Below are 21,227 nucleotides of genomic sequence, written 5' to 3'. Positions count from 1 at the left end.
CCTTCTTCCCTGCAGCTCGCTTAAAACGCTTTAGGGGCTTAGGCTGTGGGGCTGAGCTGGCTGGAGCCCGTTTAGATGAGGATGTGGAAGAGGAAGCAGAGGCAGAGGAGGTGGTGGCTGGAGCAGAAGGTGGGCGTTTGGTGCCAGGAGCCTCATGGGAGGTGGCTGGAGGGAGGGGCTCCCTCTTAGAGTCTGTGCCGCCTGCTGTCAGGCTCTCCTGTGTGCTCCGGCGTGTTACCCGAGTGGCAGGTGCAGCTCTGGCCGTCTGCTTGGCTTCACTCTTTCGCCGGGAGGCCATCAGAGCTGCAGCACATCGCTCAGCAGCATCTCTGCGAGGCCGGCGTGAGCCCAGCAAAAGGGACCCTTCATCTCGGGATGGGGCCCGGCCTCGGGAGGCCTCTCCACAGAGGCGACAGGGCGGACCACCAGGGCCTGGCTGCCAGAAGCCAGCACTCATGGTGAGGATAAGAATGAAAAGGGCTGACTCGGGCACAGGCCAGGAGTACAGCGACACCTGGCTGACAGCCCCATGGTGAATAAGCTGATGTAACAGCTGCCGAAGTGACTGCTGAGCAGCCACATCGGAGAACAGCAAGTGGCGGAACTTAAGGGTGTGCAGGGAACTGGCCAGGGTCTCCAGAACCCTGCGGTTGGGCTCGGCCACCAGCTCAGTTGCACCCTGCAGCATGTTGCAGATGGTGAGTTGCCGGACGTGGCGGGAGCTATGCAGGAGAGGTGAGAAGCGCTGGTCACAAAGACGCCTGTCAGAAGACACATCAATGGTTCCACGTAGAACATGGGAAAAAAAGGCCTCCATAAACTTGGCTCGCCAACAGGTCACGCTCTGAAAAGCAGAGAACATTCCAGACAGCTGTGATACTAAGTGCTACCCACGGGATAGTTTCCTTCCAATAGCTAGCTATTTACTAAGCCAGTAAATGTTCTAAATAACATGCAAGTTCATTTAATCCTCATATCTTTGAGGTATATATTACTATTAGATCCAATTTACAGGTAAGAAAAACAAGGCACAAATGTCATTGCCTGTGGTTACATAATTAAGTGGTAGGATTAAGATTTGAAACTCAAGAGGGAATTCCTTGGCAGTCCAGTGGTTAGGACTCTGAGCTTTCACTGCCTATGGCCCAGGTTCAGTACCTGGTTGGGGAGTAAGAATTCCACAAGCTGTGTGGTACAGCAAAAACCAAAACCTGAACCCAGGAAATTTGGTTCCAGAGACAATTTTGCCAAAATGTCCCTCAAGTGAAATACTTGTTCTATCACGTTTGTTTTTAGAATCTGATCCTACCTTTTCATTCTTATTGCTGCCACCTTTGTTCAGCCCCTTATTACCTAACACCTGGTACTTCATTAGCTTCCTGACTGCTCTCCTTGTTTCCCTTCCCAAACTTTTACACAAGTCCACTGGGTTTAATCTTTGTATTCAAAAACAACTCTGATTACACTATTCTCCAATACCCCTATTGAGTCCCCACTGCCAAGGGGATCAGGGCAGCAGCACATTTAAAGTTCCTCAGCCTGGCAGGGAAAGCTGTCCACAATATGGGCTCTGCCTACTGGAGAAGCTGTATCTCCCACTTGCTCAGGAAAGCTCTGCTTTGGCAAAACTGGTCACCTCAGGGACCCAAACCTGCCTTTGTTCCTTCCTACATCTGCCAGAAATGCTCTCCACTGCCCAAACAGACTTCCTGAAAGGACCTATCAACATTTTGCTCTTTGAGGCTGTTCATTTCTCCCTAAAATTGTAGATCTCACTGACTGCCCCCCCCCCCCAACCTCCTCCTTTTGGAACTCATACTCGACTATTCATGTCTTTAGACAATGGTAAATATGTCTCATGGTATTGTCACTCTCCCTGTGTACATCATGTCTCATCCCAACCAGATAAATTCCTGGAGAGGAGGGACCAAGTCTTAGTTTTCTCCAAGGCCATACTTGGATATGAGGTTTCACCAGTCTACTCTGATACATTCAGGAGAACTCTAAACACAAGTGATTTTTAACCTTTGGAATACATCAAATTTACTGTGGACTTTTTCTCCAAAATTCATATGCCATGTACCCAGACTTGGTGATTACATCTGAGGTAAGATGCAAGCATCTTTATTTTCAAATCTACCCCCAAATGATTCTGATACATATATCAGAGATTAGGAACTACTGCTACCTACCTCAAAAGGATCTGCCTACCTCAAAAGGCAAATACTTCTCTAAATCCCCATTCTCTCCTAAGGTGCACGGAAAGTCTGATGACTGAAAAGTGCCAGCTCTGCGACATACTCAACCTCTTCATTTGTAAAATATGGATAATATCACCTTCACAGGTTTGTTGTAAAGATCGAACTGGAGACTGTAAATGTAAATTCAAGCACTTTATAAACTGTAAAATATAAAATGTAACTTTACTGTTAATGATAATTACCCTACATGGGAAATGGACTTAATGGAGGCAAAGCCTGTTAAGCAGGGTGCTTATTCAGCCTGAAGCAAAGGTAGTAGGGGCCTGAGGTTCCTCAAATCTAAAAATAAGACACTTCTTTTGGCTTCTACCCTACCTCCATGCATTCCTCCTATCAGACTGACCCTCAAAAGAGGTTCTTGTCAGGAGCTAGGCTCCTATTCTCAGGCAAAAGTGTCATTCCCTTTGCTTGAGCTGTTGTTCCCTGAGAACACTGTAATAATCATGAATGACTTCATGTTTGAGCTAACTGGATGGCACCAATCAGACAGACCCCTCCAGCAGCAATGTGGGGGCATGAGGGGAGCAGGAAAAACCTGGTAACCAAATCTCTACTTAGCCTTAATAGAAGTAAAGAAGGTATTCCTGAATCCTTCAATCCATCCTCACTCAACACATTTTTCACACATTGCTGGCCCACACAATCTTGAAAGATACTTGCAGGTAACCCCAGCAAGGCTTTAACTTCACAAGTGAAGTAGATGGTTACTATGAGATCTGGGGCTAAGATTACAGACAAATGTGAAAATTAAGGTGTAAGTTTCCAACTATAAGGCATGTGGAATATGAACTGTAGATAACTAAATACTTGGGTTTTTCAGACATTTTATTGGTTCATGAAGACAATGGGAGAGAATACTTGAAATTGGAACACCTCAGACCTGTGATAACCAATGAAAGCAACATGACAGTGATTAAGAGCATTTGCTCCAGGGCCAGGCTGCCACAACTGGGTAGGTCTGCCATTCACAAACTGAAACTTAGGCAAATCACTTTTACTCTTTCTGTGTGTTTCATCATATATAAACTGAGGAAGATAACTATATCTACATGACAGAATTATGAGAATCAAATGTGTAAAAAAATTAGCTGACAACTAATGCATAGATAGCAACTCACTGTCACTTTTATTAATGCATAGACAGACAGCAACTCACTGTCACTTTATTCCATCACCAGCCTGTACAAGATTCTGTGCTAAAATTTCAAAGCTGAAAAATAACCTGAGAGATCTAGTAGTCCAAGCCACTCATTTTGTGGACTTGTACACTATAGCTCAGACAATGCAAAGTAATTTGAATATTTTCTTTTGGGAAATGACACACCATCAAAGAGGTGAAGTGGCATTTGCTTACCAACACAACTAATCCTTGGCCCATCCACAATGGGCTGGTAGCTCAGGTACTGGTCAGGAAGAAATGTGTGTACAAACCAGGGAGAGCTAAATATTTTCTTATACTAAACTTTTAGAGCCATACTCAACTATATATTGTCCATTGTTTTTCTGATAACAGGAATAGTTTATGGAAGCAAATCAAAAATCGTGTAAAACTAATTGGAGTGTATATGTGACAAGCCATAGGTATTTGTGTTTATAACACTGAGACAATTCTGAACAGTTTCAAATTCTGGGCTTAAAAAATAAAAAAGACTATACCACCACGTCATTAAACATTTTTACCACTATTTAAATTTTAGAAATATTTAAGTATTTCTAGAATGACTTTATTAATAATTTTGAAAATATGGATGTGCTATACTTAATAATTTCTATATTATTGAATACTTAAATTGTTTATAACTTTGCTATAATGAACATCTGGAAATAAATCTTCATGAGTATCTCAGTTTTTATATACCATAAAATATAATTTTAGTTGAAGAATTTGAGCATTTTTTAAAGAATCTTGACAGTTAGCACCAGATTACCCACCAAGAAAGTTGTAGCATTTCTGCTCCTGCCAACAACATATTAAAATGCAAGTTCTGCCCACCCCTGGAATTATCTTTTAAAGAGGTAGAATTTTACTTTCCAATTTTCTATTATTAGTGAAATTGAACATTTTTTAAATTTATTGGAAATTTTTGTATACTTTGTGACTTATCCAAATCTTTATTCATTTTACTGTTTGCTTTTTTGTCTTATTCTCTGTATCCTTTTATTTTGCAAATATTGGTGCAAACATTCATAATTTCCTAGTTTATGCACCTTTTAAATTGTGTTTGGGCTTCCCTGGTGGCTCAGACCAATAAAGAATCTGCCTGCAAAGACCTGGGTTCCATCCCCCTGGGTTGGGAAGATCCTCTGGAGAAAGAAATGGCAACCCACTCCAGTATTCTTGGCCTGGAAGAATCTTTCACTAAATTGTATTTACAGTGTTGGCATTTTATGTGGCCAAATGTGTCTGTACATTTTTTTCTTATTGTTCTACCCATTTACTAGTGCTCTCTACTCTGAGACTAGATAACCAGTCACCTTTATTTTTAAAATTGTTTTGTGCTTTTACTTTTTACAAAGTAATCTTTAGTATAAATTTATTTATTATAATTGGAGGCTAATTACAATATTGTATTGGTTTTGCATATAGAAACTGAATATACTGTAAAGTGAAGCTCTTTTTTTAAATTTTACATTTATCTTTTAATTGAAGAACAATTGCTTTACAGAATTGTGTTGGTTTCTGCCAAACAAGACTCTTAACTATTTTTTCCAAATGGTTAACCAATCACTAGAGAACCATTTATTGAATAATCCTTTATTTCCTCATTGCTTTGTTTCCAGAATATCTCTTTTATTCTACAGATCTCTTAATATACACATACATTAGTACTACATAGTTTGAAATATTACTGCTTTATAATAGGGCTATGTCTATCTTGCTCACCACTGTATACTTAGAACCTAGCATAGTGCCTGGAACTGTACAATCACTTAATAACTGTTTAATTATGAATGAAGTGAAGGTTACTATTACGCAAAAGTGGGAAGTGGAAGAAGATACCCTCTGAAATGGATATGTTCCAAGTTAAGACCTTTGTGTAGGTGACTGTGAGGCCATCAGGCCTGGGGCTTCCTAAATATTCTGAAATACTCTGAGACAAGGAAACAGCTAACAAACAGACATTTCTTTCCAGGAAGCTTGAGATAATGGTGGAAAAAGCTTTCTCAAAGAGAAAGATACTACAATCTCCATCACTTCCTAGTCAACCATACTACCTGGCAAACACTGTGACAAAGTGAATCATGTTTCTTTAAAGACTGCAGAAAGCTATTTCCACTTTCTAACATCCTTGTGTCCACTTCTCTTCCTCTTAAGGCCTAAATCCTGTACATAATGCCTGATGATTTCGTTGGGCCTCAGTGTCTGTGCTGAACGGCAGGGATTGCATCTAGATCTGGAAGTGGGAAGCTAAAGGAGCTGAATGTTACTGAACCTAGTGTATACTCACAAAATAAATCTGCAGTTCCTGATAAGAGCTTGTTATCTTGTCATCTGGCCTCATTCACCATGTAACACCCAATTCAAATGATTACTTCCTAGGAAAGACTTGTTCTCTTTTCTTTCAACCTCCTTGCTACACTCAGTCATACGACTTGCCCTGGCATACAGGATGTATTTGTTTGCAGATTTCCCCAGTAAACTGATAGTTTTTCAAGACTAGGGATTATGGCTGTACTTAAAATATTTAGCATAATACATGGTATGTGGTAAGCTGGAGTAAATGTTTATTGAAATTAGTCTGTCCTGTCACCTGATTATGCAGCAGCAACAGAGATGAGAGCTCCATTGAGTTATAGCTGAACCAATGAATAATAGAATCTTAGGGCTAAGAGGAGTCCTAAAAGTCATCTTGTCCAACATCTCCAACAATGCTGAATTTCTTTTACAATACCCTTGTGTCAGGTGGTTATCTAGACTCTATAAACACTTAGTGATGGGAAGCTTATTACCTTTGGAATTAGCTTGTTTCATCACCAATAAGCACACAGTTTAAAAATTCTACATTCAGCTTAGCAAAAAGTTATCTTCCTTTAACTTCCACTCAGAACAAACCTATTAATCCCTCTTTCAGATATTTCAAGACAGTTCATATTGCTCAAGTCTTCTTTTTTTCAGGACAAATATCTCCAGTCTTCCAAATGTGACTCACAAGATGTGGCTTTGACTTCTTTCTCCATACTCCAGGGATAGCCTGACCACTGCAGAGTCAAGCAGGTCTATCATCCCCCATGTCCTTCAGTCTACATTACAGTTACATTAGTTCACACAGTTCAGGATACAGTCATTATATGAGTGGTTTCAGCACACTGCAGACTAAACCCCCTTAATCTTTTTTATACTAGCTGCTGCTAAGCCAGACCCCTCCACCCACTACCCTGAGGTCATGAAATTGGAATTTTTTAGACTCAAGAGTTGGTTTATTCTGTTCAATTTCATCCTGTTAGGTGTGACCATTGTTCCAGCCCTATCAAGACCTGAATCCAGGTTCTGCCATCCAATATGATCACTATCTTTCCCTGTTTTATGTCACCTGCAAACATGGTGAACAAGTCAGTCAGTGACAAATGTTAAACAGGAAAGAACTTTGTGACAAGCCCTTGCAGCCGTCTTCTCAAATTCATCCCATGCCTGCCCCTGCACTTTACCAGTACCCAGCTTGTGTGTGTGTTCTATTCCTGCTTTCACCATGTAGTGAGGCCAGAGCTCTACCTGGTGCCTTAACTTACTTCCAAACTGGAAGGCCTTGTCTTCATCAGCTCATCCCATAGTCGGCGCCAAATGGCCTGAGTGGAGAGGCCTGTAGAGAGAAATAACACATTTACTTAGCTGCTCCTTGGTCTCCATGACTGAAGTACATCAGCCTTTTAATGTCCTTTTCTAGGTTCACAGGAGCAATATGGCAGACTGGTAAAGAGCACTGGCTCTAAAGACAGACTGTTTAGGTTTAAATACCAGAACAGTCTAGCTGTGTGACTTTGAGCAAGTTACTTAATTTTTCTGTACCTCAGTTTCATTATCTACAAAATGTAGTTAATAATAGTGATTTTGCAAAATTGATGAAAATATTAAATAAGTTTCTCCAGATAGAGTGCCTAAGACAATGCTTGAGACAAGGATGAATGTTAGCTGTTAACATGTATTTAATGAGGAGCTTAGGAGGTAGTCTGATAAAATAGAAAAACTAAAATTTCAAAAGATCTGGGCTTGGGAACTCCTTGGCGGTGGAGTGGTTAGGACTAGGTGCTTTCACTGCCAGGGGCCGAGTTCAATCTCTTATTGGGAAACTAAGATCCTCAAGCCATGAGGCAAGACCAAAAATGCCCAAAACAAAAGATCTGTGTTCTACCTGGCTTTGCTCTTAATTGTGGTGTGCTTGTGGTTTCATTTTTATTAGTATAATGGGGATTAAATACTTGTTTTGTGTTTCACAGGACATTGAGAAATCAGATAAGAAAATAGGTGTGAGGGTACTTTTTGAAAAGCATGAAGTTCTATGCAGGTATCAAGTGTCATATTTACCTGAAGAACATCATGGTGCCTTGCTTACAATCACTGAGAAAGAGACAGAAAAACACTCACCTTTCTTGAGGGCAGTTTCCTCAATCCTCTCCAAGTAATATATATTGAGCAGAGGTAAGATGCTTTGAAGTATTGGGCCTGGGAGGGCTACAAAAACCAAACACAAAATTTACTTTTTTCTCCCAGGGTTACAAGCATTATTTATTCTACTGGAAAGGAAAACAGAAAGACTTCTCACTTGACAAGTAGAAATCTTTAGACGCTAACCTAAGTCTAATTCAAACTCTGGTCCACTTATCTTCAGACACTTAGTTTGCAGTGGGAATTTCAGAGGCATGCACATCTTCAAGGGTGAGATAATCCCACAAAGCAAGCAGATGGGCTCATTTAGGAGCTGGCAGCTCACTTCTGCCCGAGCATAATGAACCATTCTGCACTTAAAAGGTCCTATTGAATATGTGTGATTAAAAAAAGTCTTTTATAATCTGAGCCCTACTAACTTCTCCAGCTCCCTGCTTTGCCCCCTATACTTCAGTCATACTAAACTACCTTTTTTCATTTGCCTACCTCCCTGCTTTCTGCCTCTGCCTTTGTTATGCTGTTCTCTCCATCAGGAATGCTCTTGCCATTTTCAGCATATCAACTACTCATCTTTCATGTATCACATGCCCTTTACTAAGCCTTCTCTGGATTCCCTTCTCACTCTTCCAGACTGGCCACTTCCATCCTTTGGGCTCCCACTGTACCCTGAACTAGTACTTTCCTATGAAGAATAGAAATAATTAGGTTCTATACTCTTAATTCAATATATCTTAAAAACAAAACTCGCTCTTGCTAACTTCCCTAGATCTGAGAGGCATTATAATATTGTGGCTAAATGGTATAGTCTCTAGAGTTGGGACAAAACTGGGTGAAATGCTGATTGTATCACTTAGTTAATTATGAATTCATGGACAAATTAATGTCTTTGAGCCTCAATTTCCTTAATTTTAAAATGGAGATAATAATAACTACCTCTTAAGATTGTTGTGAAAATTAAAGAAGACCATATTTGTAGACTTGAAGAGACCAGACTTGAAGACTGTTGCTGGCCATAATTTCACTAAACTTTAGCTATTATTATTCCTATTCTGTCAAAAGCTTCTCTGTTCTGCCAAGAACAAGTTTTAAGATCTTGATACCTAAGGAAATTCTTTTAAAACTTACATTCCAGGACCTTTTATCCTTACTTGTGCAGTAACTGAATCCTGATATCCAAGAGCTTAGTACAGTTCTTTGTACATAGTAGGTACTCAATGTACCCACTGAAGAAGAGCATTAATTCCGTTTGCTAATATACTAATGAAATCTCTTTACTGCATTCAAGATAAAGTCCAAGTTCCATATCCTGGCATTCAAGGTATAACATACCTGTTCTATTCCTCATTATATCCTTTCCTGCTGGCTCTACTCATTTTCCCCTTCTCTCTCCCTACACAAAGAAATGCTAGTGCACTACTTCCAGGAAGGCTTTCTTGGCTGTTAGCCCACACTGAGACCTTGCTCCAAAATAGCACTGCTAGCAGGCCTCTTACTTGGCCCTTCTAAGAGGCCTAACTTGATTCAGCTCTTTCTGTGTGACTGTCCACCTGGGCAAGGCCCATAGGAGCTCTTCCTCCTCTGTCCCTCCAATATGCTCCTCTCTGTAGAGCCATCCCCTTTCACAGACATTCTCATCCCCTATTATTCACGAACTCTTCTCTACCTTTCCTCAATCTTCTTAAGCCAGGCTCTTCCTCGCTTCTTTTCGTGTGTGTGTGTCAGTTGTGTCCAACCCTGCAACCCCATGGACTGTAGCCCGCCAGGGTCCTCTGTCCGCGGAATTTTCCAGACAAGAATACTGGAGTCAGTTGCCATTTCCTCCTCCAGGCGATCTTCCTGACCCAGAGATCGAACCGGAGTCTCTTCTTTTTAGCTCATATCTTTAATGCTTTGCTTTCCCAACTTGGGAACTTCACCCTCAGTCCTAGTCCCTCTTAGTTAGGTTTAGCATTCTAGACGCTCCGGGCTGACAAAGCCAGATCCACTGTATCTTCTTCCAAATTCCCCAGGACTTTTCTGAGTCTCCTGCCCAGATTCACTGAGACTTTTCTCCCATTCCCTCTGGGTCAGCTTGACCCTATTCTTTTTAGTTGTTGGTCCAGGGCCTCCACAATCCCCTCCCCCTCACCAGGCCTGAGGACTGCTAACAGCCTTCCCTCACCAGACAAGACACTTGGGCCTCTTCAGGAAGGGTGCCCCACCCCCACTTCACCAAGGGCCTTCCTACATCCTTGGACCTCCTTAACCACTCCACAGCTTTGGGGCTTATTCCTGAAGGTCCAGCTCCCCACATTTCAGGGTCTTTTTTCCACATCGGCCTCCTCAGGGTGTAATCCAAATCCCCCATCCCAGGACCTTAAGCCCCGACTCCTGACCTTACGGGAGGCCTTCCTCAGGCCTTCCTCCAGGCAAAAACACCACCACACTCTCTGAGGCCTACACTAGACCCTCTTACCGCCAGGGCCTAGGGCCTCCTCTCCTGCCATCCGCTCCCCCGTCCCGGGGCCTCCGGCCTGGCCTGGCCTGAGATCTCCTCACCCAACTTCAGCCCAGGCCTCCGGCCCCACCCCCTCGCTCCAGCAGTCTGTCAGGCCCAAGGCCTCCTAGGCCCAGGCAGGCAGGCCTACCCCCAGAGCTCTCCCTTTCCTCTTTCACACTCACTATCGTGCCCAGGTCGTCCACTCGCGTTTTCCTCCTCAGCCGCCTGGCTGCCACCAGCAGTACCCAATCCATGGCCCGGCCTCCTCGCGCCCATCCGCCTGCAGGCCTCCCTCCGTTACTTCGCTTGCCCCGCCGCCGCTGTACTGCCAGGCCCCCCGACAGGCTAGTCGGCTCACCGTCCCAGGCCCTCATCCCAGTGCCCCCGGCCACCCGCCTTTGCTACTCAGCCTGGGCGCCCTCAACCCAGGCCGGGCCTGGCGGTCCCGGCCGCTTTCAGGCCCCGGGCCTTCTTTCACTCCACCCGGACCCAGTCCTCCAAGCGGCGCCGCGCCCCCTCCCAGTTCGGGTTCCCCAGGCCCTCGCCGCGCCTGGGGCCTCCGTGGCCCTTCCCGCCTGTCCGTCATTCGCGCCTCAGTCGATTGACCCGCTCCGGGCCTCCCTTCACCCGCTCTCTGGCCCTTCCTCGCCGCTCCGGCCAATCCGAGCGGCCTCCGGCGCTCCGAGTCCTGCCCGTCAGTCAGTCGCTCACTCAGTTTGGTACCCGAGGCCCTGGCCGTCAGTCAGTCAGCTCCCTCCAGCCCCGGGCCGTCAGAAAGGCCTCGGCGCCCCGAGCCTTTCGGCCTCTCCCGCAGCCCCATCCCTTCACTCTCCAGTCCACTGGCTGCCCTCGCCCAGCGGCTTGGCCTCCACAGCCCCCACGGTCTGTCAGGCAGACAGCGGAGGCCGCGCGCCGTCAGTCTGGTTACGTTGCCCTGGGCCTGGCCTCCTGGCCTTAGGCCGGGCCTCCAGGCCTCGGCCCCCGCCCCCAAGTAGCAGTGCCATCCCTGCCCGTCCGTTCGACATCCGAGGTTCTGCAGCCCGACCCAGTCCGAGTGTCACTTCGGTGACCAAGGCCCGGCTAGTCACTCCTGCCTCTTGTCGCCCGGGCTCTGCCCGCTTCACCCCAGACTGGGCCTCCTGGCCTCGCCCCCCGAGCCCCCCAGCCAGGCCGCGGTGCGGGTCCACCTGCCAGTTTGGTCTCCGTCTTTACTGTGCACAGTCCTGCCAGTCACAGAATTCTTGCTCCGTCCCGAAGGTCTGACTTCCAGTGCCCAGAGCTGGGCCTTGCCCCAGGCCTCCTGGCCTCGCCCCCCGCGCCCCCCGGCCGCTGGGCCGCCTCCGTTCGTTGCCAGTGGTAGCCCCTCATCCCGCGACTTACCCCACACCCCGCTTTCCAGAACCCCCATATGGGCGCTCACCGCCCGCCCGCACAGCTCGAACAGGGCGGGGGGAGCGCTGGGGCCCGAGGCCGAGCTCTTCGCTGGCGCCGCCTCCCGGGACGTGGCCTCCATGGTCGTTGCTGCCGCTACCTCACAGAACCAGCAACTCCGGGCGCGCCAGGCCTCGGGCGCCGCCATCTTGGGGAGGTGCGCGAGTCCGCGAGTAGCAGTCTCGGGCCGCCATCTTGAAAAGGTCAGCAGTTAGGACGGTTCCATCGACGATGTGGGGAAGACTGGGAACTGCGCTAAAAGAATATCAAGTATTTCTGCATACTTCCCAAGTTTCTTAGAAAGCAATAATTCAAATAACCCCCCAAGTCAACATATTTGGGCCTGGTGTGGCTAAGGGGATATTCCTTAGCAAATCCTTCTCTGGTGCAAATACCAGCTATCCCTGTCCCCTGCCTCTGGACGGTAGTACATGCCAATCGGAGCGTGTGTTCGCCACTACGACTAGTCTGCCGCACTTCCGGCCAGATCGCCGGATATCCGCTGAGTGACCCTTACAAGTCCTTTTTGATCCTGAAGTGGAATAGGTGCCGCTGTTGCTGCTTGTGTTGAGTCCAGAGCCGCCTCCGGACATGGGGCTAGAGGACGAGCAAAGGATGCTGACCGGATCCGGAGATCCCAAGGAGGTAAGAATCTTGGGCGGCTCGACCTCTTTTCACAGCCCTGAGGCTCAGGACCTGACCCAAAGCACGGGACCCTCTGGGCCCCCCTTTCCCACTAGAGTTTGCAGGGTCGGGAGAGCTGGTTCCCCATACTCTTCCCCAGAGTTCGTCGGGTGACCTTGGTCAAGTAGGTGACTAGGCTTTCTCTGGGCTTCGGCTTTCCCAGTCTGTGAATGTGATTAAGGTTTAACGAGAGGGAAAATGCTTTGTGGACTAAATTTTTGTAAAAATGAGGCCTGCTTATGTTTTTAGTCAATTAGCTGTTCAGAGCCTCTAGTTTGACTAATTTGGGGAGCAAGCTGCCTCAGCTAGGGTCAGGGATCCTGGTATATCTTCTGTGGAGATTCCGGGCATCAGGCCTTAGGCTAGTTTCTGTGAAAACGTGATTTAGTTTTCCTTGGGTGGAGGAAAGGGAAAAGTGTCTTTGGGGACAGTGTGGGGATGTGCGGTATAATTCTGTGATGAGAGAGGGAGCTCCTTTCCAGACTTAGAATGCCAATTTAATAATAATCATTTATTGGCTGCTTTCGATTCCAAGTGCTTTATATGTACTAATTCATTTAAGCCACACAATAGTCCTGTGAGGTATTAGGTAGTCATAGTATTGCCATTTTACAGATGAGGAAACAAGCATAGAGAGGTTAAATGCCTAATCTGAGGACACACAGCTAATAAATCATGGAGACAGGAATTGAACTCAGGCAGCATGGTTCCAGAGGAGGCTTAGCCACAGTGTTACATGGTTTTACAGAAGCCAGCTAGTTTTTGTTTCCCATCACATTTCCTATCTTTCGTTCTCTGGTCACTTACCTGCAGTTGTTCTGGGCTTATGGGTTAAGAATAATTGGGAACTAGTTAATCCCATAATTTTTTCTAGTCTTATTTTCAGAAGAAAGACAAGAAAGAAATGGAGCCAGTCTCAGGATGTTCAACTGGAAGTATACCAGAAAGTTCAGTAGGGCTCATCACAGCAGTAGATGAGAAAACAGAAAGTAAACAAGTAGTCTGTTTTAAAATGAAGAAATCTGAGGTTTGTTATGAAGAACCTGTACATCTTGGAGATTGAATCTTTTTATTTAGTATGACCTTGGTTTTTATCATTGATATGAAGTTTACCTGAAATAGTCCATATTCAGATTTGTATTTGGATTTGTTTTCTCAAAATATGCCATGATACTTTTGACACAAAATTATCAAAATGATCAATAAAATAATCAGTGTAGTAACACTGCTAATAGGGAAAGGATATAAAGGTCTTGCTTCTAGGATACTAATTTCTGGTTTCTAACTCAGGCAGAATGGGATTTCAGTTCTTTTGAATAACTGTTTTCAGGATGAATTTTGTTTTCCTAAGAGCAAGGTTAAGAAATCTTGTTTAATGGAAAACTAGAATTGTACATTCTAAGTAATAACTTCACATTTAGAAGACACCTTTGTTAATTTGAGAATAAATAGCCTGGATTACAGTGGAACCTGCCCTGTCCCTCACTCCAGTTTTCATAAGCTTTGGTCCCTTCCTTGAAGATCATACAATGGGGCAGATTGTATGGAGTTTTGAAAACACAGTGAGGGATTGTTGAACTAGTTTTTTTTTTCCTCTCTATATCACCTTTTCCTTCCCTTCCTGCAAACGTGGACATGTACGTGCACTGGCGGGTAGATGCTTTACTTTTGACAGGTTGAGTTACTGATCAGGCTCTACTGTGCCACAGTTTTAAGACTCTGCTTTTTCTCCCAAAGAGATTTGTTTCCCCACACCCCTTGGAAGAAAAGAAACTGAGGTTGAAGTAATAGGTCGGAGAAGGCAATGGCACCCCACTCCAGTACTCTTGCCTGGAAAATCCCATGGATGGAGGAGCCTGGTAGGCTGCAGTCCATGGGGTCACCTAGAGTCGGACACAACTGAGCAACTTCAATTTCACTTTTCATTTTCATGCATTGGAGAAGGAAATGGCAAAGAACTCCAGTGTTCTTGCCTGGAGAATCCCAGGGACGGGGGAGCTTGGTGGGCTGCCGTCTATGGGGTCGCACAGAGTCGGACACGACTGAAGCGACTTAGCAGTAGCAGCAAGTAATAGGTAGGGCCTGATGTTTTTTAAGCTTGTGAGTGGAGTTGTGTAGAGCTTTGGTGCACTTATATTGACAGTGTACTTAGAGTCTTGAAAGTTCAGCAAGCCAAAAGCAGTGACTGAAATTATCTTTAATTCTGGCTAAAGGAGAATTTAGGTTTGGCTATTTTCATATACCCAATTCAAATTCAGAACATAGGAAAAAATGTTAGCTTTCTACCTAATTTGGTTTGGGAATGAAAGGATTAAATTTAGCTATTTCTGGCACTACTGGTATGTCTCAGAATTTAGAAGAAAATATATTTAAGTTGGGGACTTTCCTGTAGCTCAGATAGTAAAGAATCTGCCTGCAATGCAAGTGACCCAGGTTCGATCCCTGGGTCAGGAAGATCCCCTGGAAAAGGAAATGGCAACCCACTCCACTATCCTTGGCTGGAGAATTCCCTGGACAGAGGAGCCAGGCAGGCTATAGTCCATGGGATCGCAAAGAGTTGGACACAACTAAGCAGCTAACACACACACACACACAAACACGCACACACACACGTTGATCCCATATGAACAGTTGACAACTTGAATGACTGATTAATTTGGTTGCACTGGGTCTTAGTTGCTGGGATATTCATTGCATGTGGGTTCCAGAGCACGCAGGTTGAGCCACGTGGGATCTTATTTCCTCAATCATGGGTTGAACCTGGATCCCCTGCATTGCAAGATGTATTCTTAACCACTGGACCACCAGGGAAGTCCCTGAATCTTTTTTTTTCCCCCCCATAATTAAAACATTTAATGAGCATAAATATATGACAGATATTATAGATACGGTTAGGTATTACATATAGTATGGTATTTGCAAAATCTATACATTAAAATTGATACGGCAATTTTACTGTGACAGCTTGAATCTATATCAGAAAATGTTTGATTAGTGCTTGTTATTACTAAACTGGGAGCCCCTTAAGGGTCTATTGTAATTAGTCAAATCATTACAGATATAAAGTGCATAAACTTTTAGAGTGTTGTACACACTTAAGTTTGTTGCTAATGAACATGAGATTGTGTGTCCTTGTTTAAACATACTCAGGACTTGTTTTAATCAGGTAAGATAAGGTTACAAGCATGGAGACAACTTTTTTTAATTTAAATTACTTTATAATTTATTTTAAAATTATTTAAATTGTATAACCTGTAAAGTTGTTTATATCAGTGACCCTGTCTAGTATGATATCGATTACCCTTCTTCAAAGCATAATCAAGATAAGACAACTGTTTGTGAATGAAGTTTATTACTATAGTTTCTGACTATATATATAGCGACTGAGCTGACCGACTATAGTTCCCAAGAGAAGAGGGCAGGCCATACCACCAGGGCCACATGGGGAGGTGCCAAGGCCCTATCAGGAGCAGAAGAAGGACTAGGTGAGGCAGGATAGCCATGTTCTGGCAAGTTTTGTTGTCGTTCGGTCACTCAGTTGTGTCTGACTCTTTACAACCCCATGGACTGCAGCATGCCAGGCTTCCTTGTTCTTCACTGTCTTCCTGAGCTTGTTCAAACTCATGTCCATTGAGTTGGTGATGCCATCTTGTCCTCTGTTGTCCCCTTCTCCTGCCTTCGATCTTTGCCAGTATCAGGGTCTTTTCCAATGGGTCTCTTCTTCCCATCAGATGCGCAAAGTATTGGAACGTCAGCTTCAACAACGGACCTTCCAATGAATATTCAGGCTTGATTTCCTTTAGGATTGACTGGTTTGATCTTCTTGTAGTCCATTTCCTTGCAGTCCAAGGGACTCTAAAGAGTTTCTCCAACACCACAGTTCAAAAGCAACAATTCTTTGGCTCTCAGCCTTCTTTATGGTCTGACTCTCACATCCATACATGACTATTGGAAAAACTATAGCTTTGACTATATGGACTTAAGTCGGCAAAGTAAGGTCTCTGCTTTTAAATGCGCTATCTGGGTTTGTCATAGCTTTTCTGCCAAAGACCAAGCGTCTTTTAATTTCATGGCTGCTGTCACCATGTTCAGTGATTTTGGAGCCCAGGAAAATAAAATCTGTCACTGGTTGCATTGTTTCCCCATCTATTTGCCATGAAGTGATGGGACTGGATGCCATGATCTTCCATTTTTGAATGTTGAGTTTTAAGCCAGCTTTCTCACTCTCCTCTTTCACCTTCATCAAGAGGCTTTTTAGTTCCTCTTCACTTTCTGCCATAAGGGTGATGTTATCTGCATATCTGAGATTATTGATATTAATCCTGGTAGTCTTGATTCCAGCTTGTGCTTCATCCAGCCTGGCATTTCGCATGGTGTACTCTGAATATAAGTTAAATAAGCAGGGTGACAATATCCAGCCTGGACATACTGGCAAGTTTAAGACTGGATAATTTAATAGGCTGTTGACTTTGGGCTGGTCCCTTTTTGTTTGGTACTTAGCCCTGATGTGATTAGTACAGGGGCAATAATTGGTTTAGTGTAGGAAAGTTAGATAAAGGTAGATGGTAAGAAGGGTTTTGGATTGGTTTCTTTGAAATTTGTGCCCCCTGGCAAGTTGTTTGCCAACTCTAGAAATTAGGCAGCCCTGGGAGGGGCTGTCTCCAGGATTAACAAGGCCCCTAAAGTGTCAAAACACCATAAAATATAGAAAAATTTAAAACATGATTAATACCGTCTATGCTCAGTAATTACAACATCACTATGATTGTGAATATATATGTCATAAAATTGCTGCTGACATTATTTTTGTTCTTATTTTGTAGGAGGAAGAGGAGGAGGAGGAATTAGTGGTAAGAGCTATCTCAGGTTTGGAACCATCTCAGTAAAAGAAAGTTTTGAGTTTCATGAAACTCTTAAGAGCATTTTAAGGATACTCAACACCTTGGAGAGAATGGGAATGGAAAAATCCTTTAATACTCCTGTTCAGTTTTTCTGGCATGTGGGCCTGGGAGGCTGACACTTTTCTGGGTTTGGGGCTTCTACAATCATGGTATCAGAAAGCAGAGTAGCATCTTGAAGGCCTGGTACTCAACCATGTGCTCTTTGTGGTCTAATAAGGAATTCTAGAAGGAATCTTAAATGATCCTTCTCCATGTTAACATTGCCTTTGTAGGTGGTCAGCTGGGGTGCATAGGCCAGTTGTCTATTGAGGGGAATTAAAATTCACAGACATTATATATCCCAAAATGATGTGATAATAAACAAGGCAGGCCTCCTCTAGATGTCCTTCAAGTTTGGCCAGGTTTCCTTTATCACCTTGTTTTTCAGATAGGACTGAGGCTTTCAGTGCATACTGGCAACTCTGGAAGGCAGGAATGTGAAACTTTCCCCTTCTACTTAGCATCAGAATTAAATGGGAGACCCCATTCTGCTCTTTCTGGCGGCAGTGTGGCTCTGCCAGGTGGCCTTCTGCACGGTAATTCAGAGACAGCACCTTGGTTTGGTGGTTGTATTAAAGCATGTGGTTTGTGGGTCTCCTAAAATCCCCATTTTGTTTTTGTGTGGGTGTGTGTTTCTCTCTTAGGATCCCCTAACAACAGTGAGAGAGCAATGCGAGCAGCTGGAGAAATGTGTAAAGGCTCGGGAGCGGCTCGAGCTCTGTGATGAGCGTGTATCCTCCAGGTCACAGACAGAGGAGGACTGCACAGAGGAGCTCTTGGATTTCTTGCATGCAAGGGACCATTGTGTAAGTCAGCTTAAAGTCCAGAAGGGGAAAGCTTACAGTGGCCAGGGAAGACTTGGTGATGACCACCTTTCTTTCCATCCTAGGGGCAGGACAGTGCTGAGCATTTTACATACATAATCTTACATAATCCTCTGATTCACTGAAGATAACTATTCCCATTTTACAGATAAAAAACTGAGGCTCAGAAAAGAGATGTGATGTTCCAGTTTAAACTGCTAAGCAGTAGGGAAACTGGATTCTGTATGTTAAGTACAAAAGGCTATTCTTCAGTATATATCCTCCAGTGTGTCTTGTACATAATAGTTGGTAAAAAAAAATTTTTTTAAACTTGTTTTTGACTCCCTTACATATGTAACAGTAAGGTATTTTAATAAAGTACAGGGTAGGCAAAGTTTGATTTGACCCGGTGGCTAATAAGCATATGAAAAGATGCCTAACACCATTAGTTCTCAGGGAAATGCAAATCAAAATCACAATGAGATACCCCTTCACACCTCAAGATGGCTATAATAAAAAAATATGGGGAGAAATGGGTGAAGGGGTCGATAAATAACTCCCCACAAAATAGTTAATGACCTCCACTATCATAATTTATGCTTCAGCAATCCCAACTTAGGTTTTTTAATTCTATAACATACAGTGCAAACACAGAAATGCATATGCACACACATTCGTACACAGCTCCTATAAACACATTCTAACAGTTAAAAGAAAATTTGTTTGGCCATGCTGTGCTGCACATTTTGTAGGGTTTCCTGACCAAGGATCGATCCTGTGTGTGCTGTATGGAATTCTAAACAACCATTGGACCCACTGCGAAGGAATTGCCTGGAATTTTTTTTATATATATATAAGAACAAAAATCCAACTGAAGTCATACTATCTAGAGATAAACATGTTTTCTTATATAAACTAACATTTTTAAACAAAATGAAATTATAACAACACATTTACATATAAAATATGAAGGAGCATTATATTCCTTTCCATTGATGTATATTCATATTTTATCCATCCTCTAGTTTATAATTATTCATATAGCTTTTTTCCCATGATTTTAGTGGAAAGAGGGAAAGTTTATATACAAAACACTTATATATTGCTTTTTATATCTTAAGAAATAAGTGTTGGTGATGTGGAAAAACTAGAAACCTCATATACACTGCCTATGGGAATGTATGTTGGTATAGCCTTATTGAAAGGTCTGGCAGTTCTTCAAAAGGTTAAACTTAGAGTTAACATATGACCCAGCAGTTCTCCTAGGTGTACACCCAAGACAAATGAAAACATCTCTACACAAATTTGTACACAAATATTCATAGAAGCATTATTCATAACAGGCACAGTTGGAAACAATATAAATGTCCATCAGCTGATAAATAAAACTTCATGTATCCACATAAAGGAATATTATTTGGCAAAAAAAAGAAATAAGTACTTTACTCAAAAAACATGTCTGTTGGTGGAGTGGATAAACAAAATGTATGTACATACAATGGAATATTATTGAGCCTTAAAATGGAAGGAAACTGACACATACTACAGCATAGGTGAACCTTGAAAACATGCTAAGTGAAATCAATCAAAAACGAACAAATATTCCACTTATATGAGGAACCTAGAGTAGTCCGATTTATTGAGGTAGAAAATTGAATGGTAGTTGCCTTTATTTAATGGGTATAGAGTTTTAGTTTGGGAAAATGAAAAAGTTCTGGAGGTTGATGGTTGTAGAATGTGAGTTACTTCAGTTCAGTCGCTCAGTTGTGTCCGACTCTCTGCGACCCCATGAATTGCAGCACGCCAGGCCTCCTTGTCCATCACCAACTCCCGGAGTTTACTCAAACTCATGTCCATCGAGTCGGTAATGCCATCCAGTCATCTCATCCTCTGTCGTCCCCTTCTCCTCCTGCCCCCAATCCCTCCCAGGATCAGGGTCTTTTCCAGTGAGTCAACTCTTTGCATGAGGTGGCCAAAGTATTGGAGTTTCAGCTTCAGTATCAGTCCTTCCAATGAACACCCAGGACTGATCTCCTTTACAATGGACTGGTTGGATCTCCTTGCAGTCCAAGGGACTCGCCAGAGTCTTCTCCAACACCATAATTACTTAAGGCTACACAAATGAATTGCTTAAAATTATTAAAATGGTGAATGTTATTTAAATACTTTGAGTCAAAACTGGCTTAAGATCGGGGAATGAGATGGGCGTGGTCCCCTTCACTGAATTATAAGCCAGCACAGGAGACAGAAGTAGAATGATTAGTAAACTGGTAAATCTCCTGGGTATAACTTCAGGATGCCCTTTACTGAACCTTCTATTTAAAGTTGCTGTTCCTTCCCCCCACCATTTTATTTTCCTCAGGATTTATCACTACCAGAAGTTATATGTATATTTCTCTCATTGTTCTCTTAAGTTCTATAGGACACAGATATTGTCTTGTTTACCGTAGTGACTCAGCATCTAGAACGGTATCTGGCACATAGTAGATGTTTTATAAATATTTGTTGAATTAGTAAGCACTGTGATTGGGAGTCCTAAGTTTCTTTGGGAAAGACAGGAAGGACAGGAGCTTGTTAAAACCTAAATATGTAATGTTAGGTTTTAAAGGAAAATTAAAAGATGAAAAAGTGGGAAAAAGATTCCCAGTTAAGAAGATAGTATTCCGGTAATTGAGGGGAGTTCACTAGGGCTCAAGAAGAGTGTGAGAAGGTGAGTGGTAAGGGAAGAGGCAGTGCTGCTCCAGGTTACGAAAAGCATTGTAATTCATGACATTAAACATGCCAGTTGATGACATTCTTTTCTTTCCCCCATCTAGGTGGCCCACAAACTGTTTAACAGCTTGAAATAAGTGTGCATATTTGTTCACCCCAGCCTTCATCACCTGGGCATTGGGATATTTCCTCAGTTTTGAACATGATGTTTATTTGTGTAACTAAGTTCATGTGAATCTCAAGGATTTTGGCTTAGGCAAGTAATTTCTGTGTAATTATCAGTGATTTCATCTTAATAAAGTCTAGTGATCAGCA

At 43.3% G+C, this 21,227-nt stretch overlaps 2 protein-coding genes and 1 long non-coding RNA gene across 4 annotated transcripts in view; 2 read left to right on the top strand and 1 right to left on the bottom strand.

Moving 5' to 3' along the window:
- Nucleotides 1-11,970, bottom strand: part of LRRC41 (leucine rich repeat containing 41) — an 18,365-nt gene extending 6,395 nt beyond the window's left edge. Inside the window, 4 exon segments of the mRNA NM_001045873.2 lie at nucleotides 3-844; nucleotides 6,990-7,060; nucleotides 7,843-7,929; nucleotides 11,723-11,970. Of these exon segments, the coding sequence (NP_001039338.1) occupies nucleotides 3-844; nucleotides 6,990-7,060; nucleotides 7,843-7,929; nucleotides 11,723-11,921 (1,199 nt within the window). The 5' untranslated portion in view covers nucleotides 11,922-11,970.
- LOC104971814 (uncharacterized) lies at nucleotides 844-5,735 on the top strand. The gene is made up of 3 exons (XR_805773.3): nucleotides 844-2,345; nucleotides 3,082-3,213; nucleotides 5,578-5,735. It is a non-coding gene; the product is annotated as an uncharacterized lncRNA (long non-coding RNA).
- Nucleotides 11,952-21,227, top strand: UQCRH (ubiquinol-cytochrome c reductase hinge protein). Of its 2 annotated transcripts, XM_010803703.4 has the most exons (5): nucleotides 12,296-12,418; nucleotides 17,281-17,307; nucleotides 17,786-17,933; nucleotides 18,042-18,203; nucleotides 21,017-21,227. In XM_010803703.4, exons 3-5 carry the CDS (start codon nucleotides 17,871-17,873, stop codon nucleotides 21,047-21,049), a joined length of 258 nt encoding a protein of 85 aa, XP_010802005.1. In that variant the 5' UTR covers nucleotides 12,296-12,418; nucleotides 17,281-17,307; nucleotides 17,786-17,870; the 3' UTR covers nucleotides 21,050-21,227. The 2 variants fall into 2 exon arrangements, with proteins under 2 accessions (NP_001029917.1, XP_010802005.1); NM_001034745.2 differs by lacking the exon at nucleotides 17,786-17,933 and having other exon boundaries at nucleotides 11,952-12,418.

The sequence above is a fragment of the Bos taurus genome, chromosome 3 (assembly GCF_002263795.3).
Source record: "Bos taurus isolate L1 Dominette 01449 registration number 42190680 breed Hereford chromosome 3, ARS-UCD2.0, whole genome shotgun sequence".
Lineage (NCBI taxonomy): Eukaryota > Metazoa > Chordata > Mammalia > Artiodactyla > Bovidae > Bos > Bos taurus.
This window is presented reverse-complemented; position numbering and strand designations above follow the sequence as displayed.

What these genes read in the sequence shown, in the direction of transcription:
- UQCRH (NM_001034745.2), top strand. Translation starts at nt 12,365, where the DNA reads ATGGGGCTAGAGGACGAGCAAAGGATGCTGACCGGATCCGGAGATCCC. An exon ending in AGGAGGAGGAGGAATTAGTG is followed by an intron (nt 17,308 to 18,041) that starts GTAAGAGCTATC and finishes TTTCTCTCTTAG; the next exon opens with GATCCCCTAACAACAGTGAG. An exon ending in TGCATGCAAGGGACCATTGT is followed by an intron (nt 18,204 to 21,016) that starts GTAAGTCAGCTT and finishes TCCCCCATCTAG; the next exon opens with GTGGCCCACAAACTGTTTAA.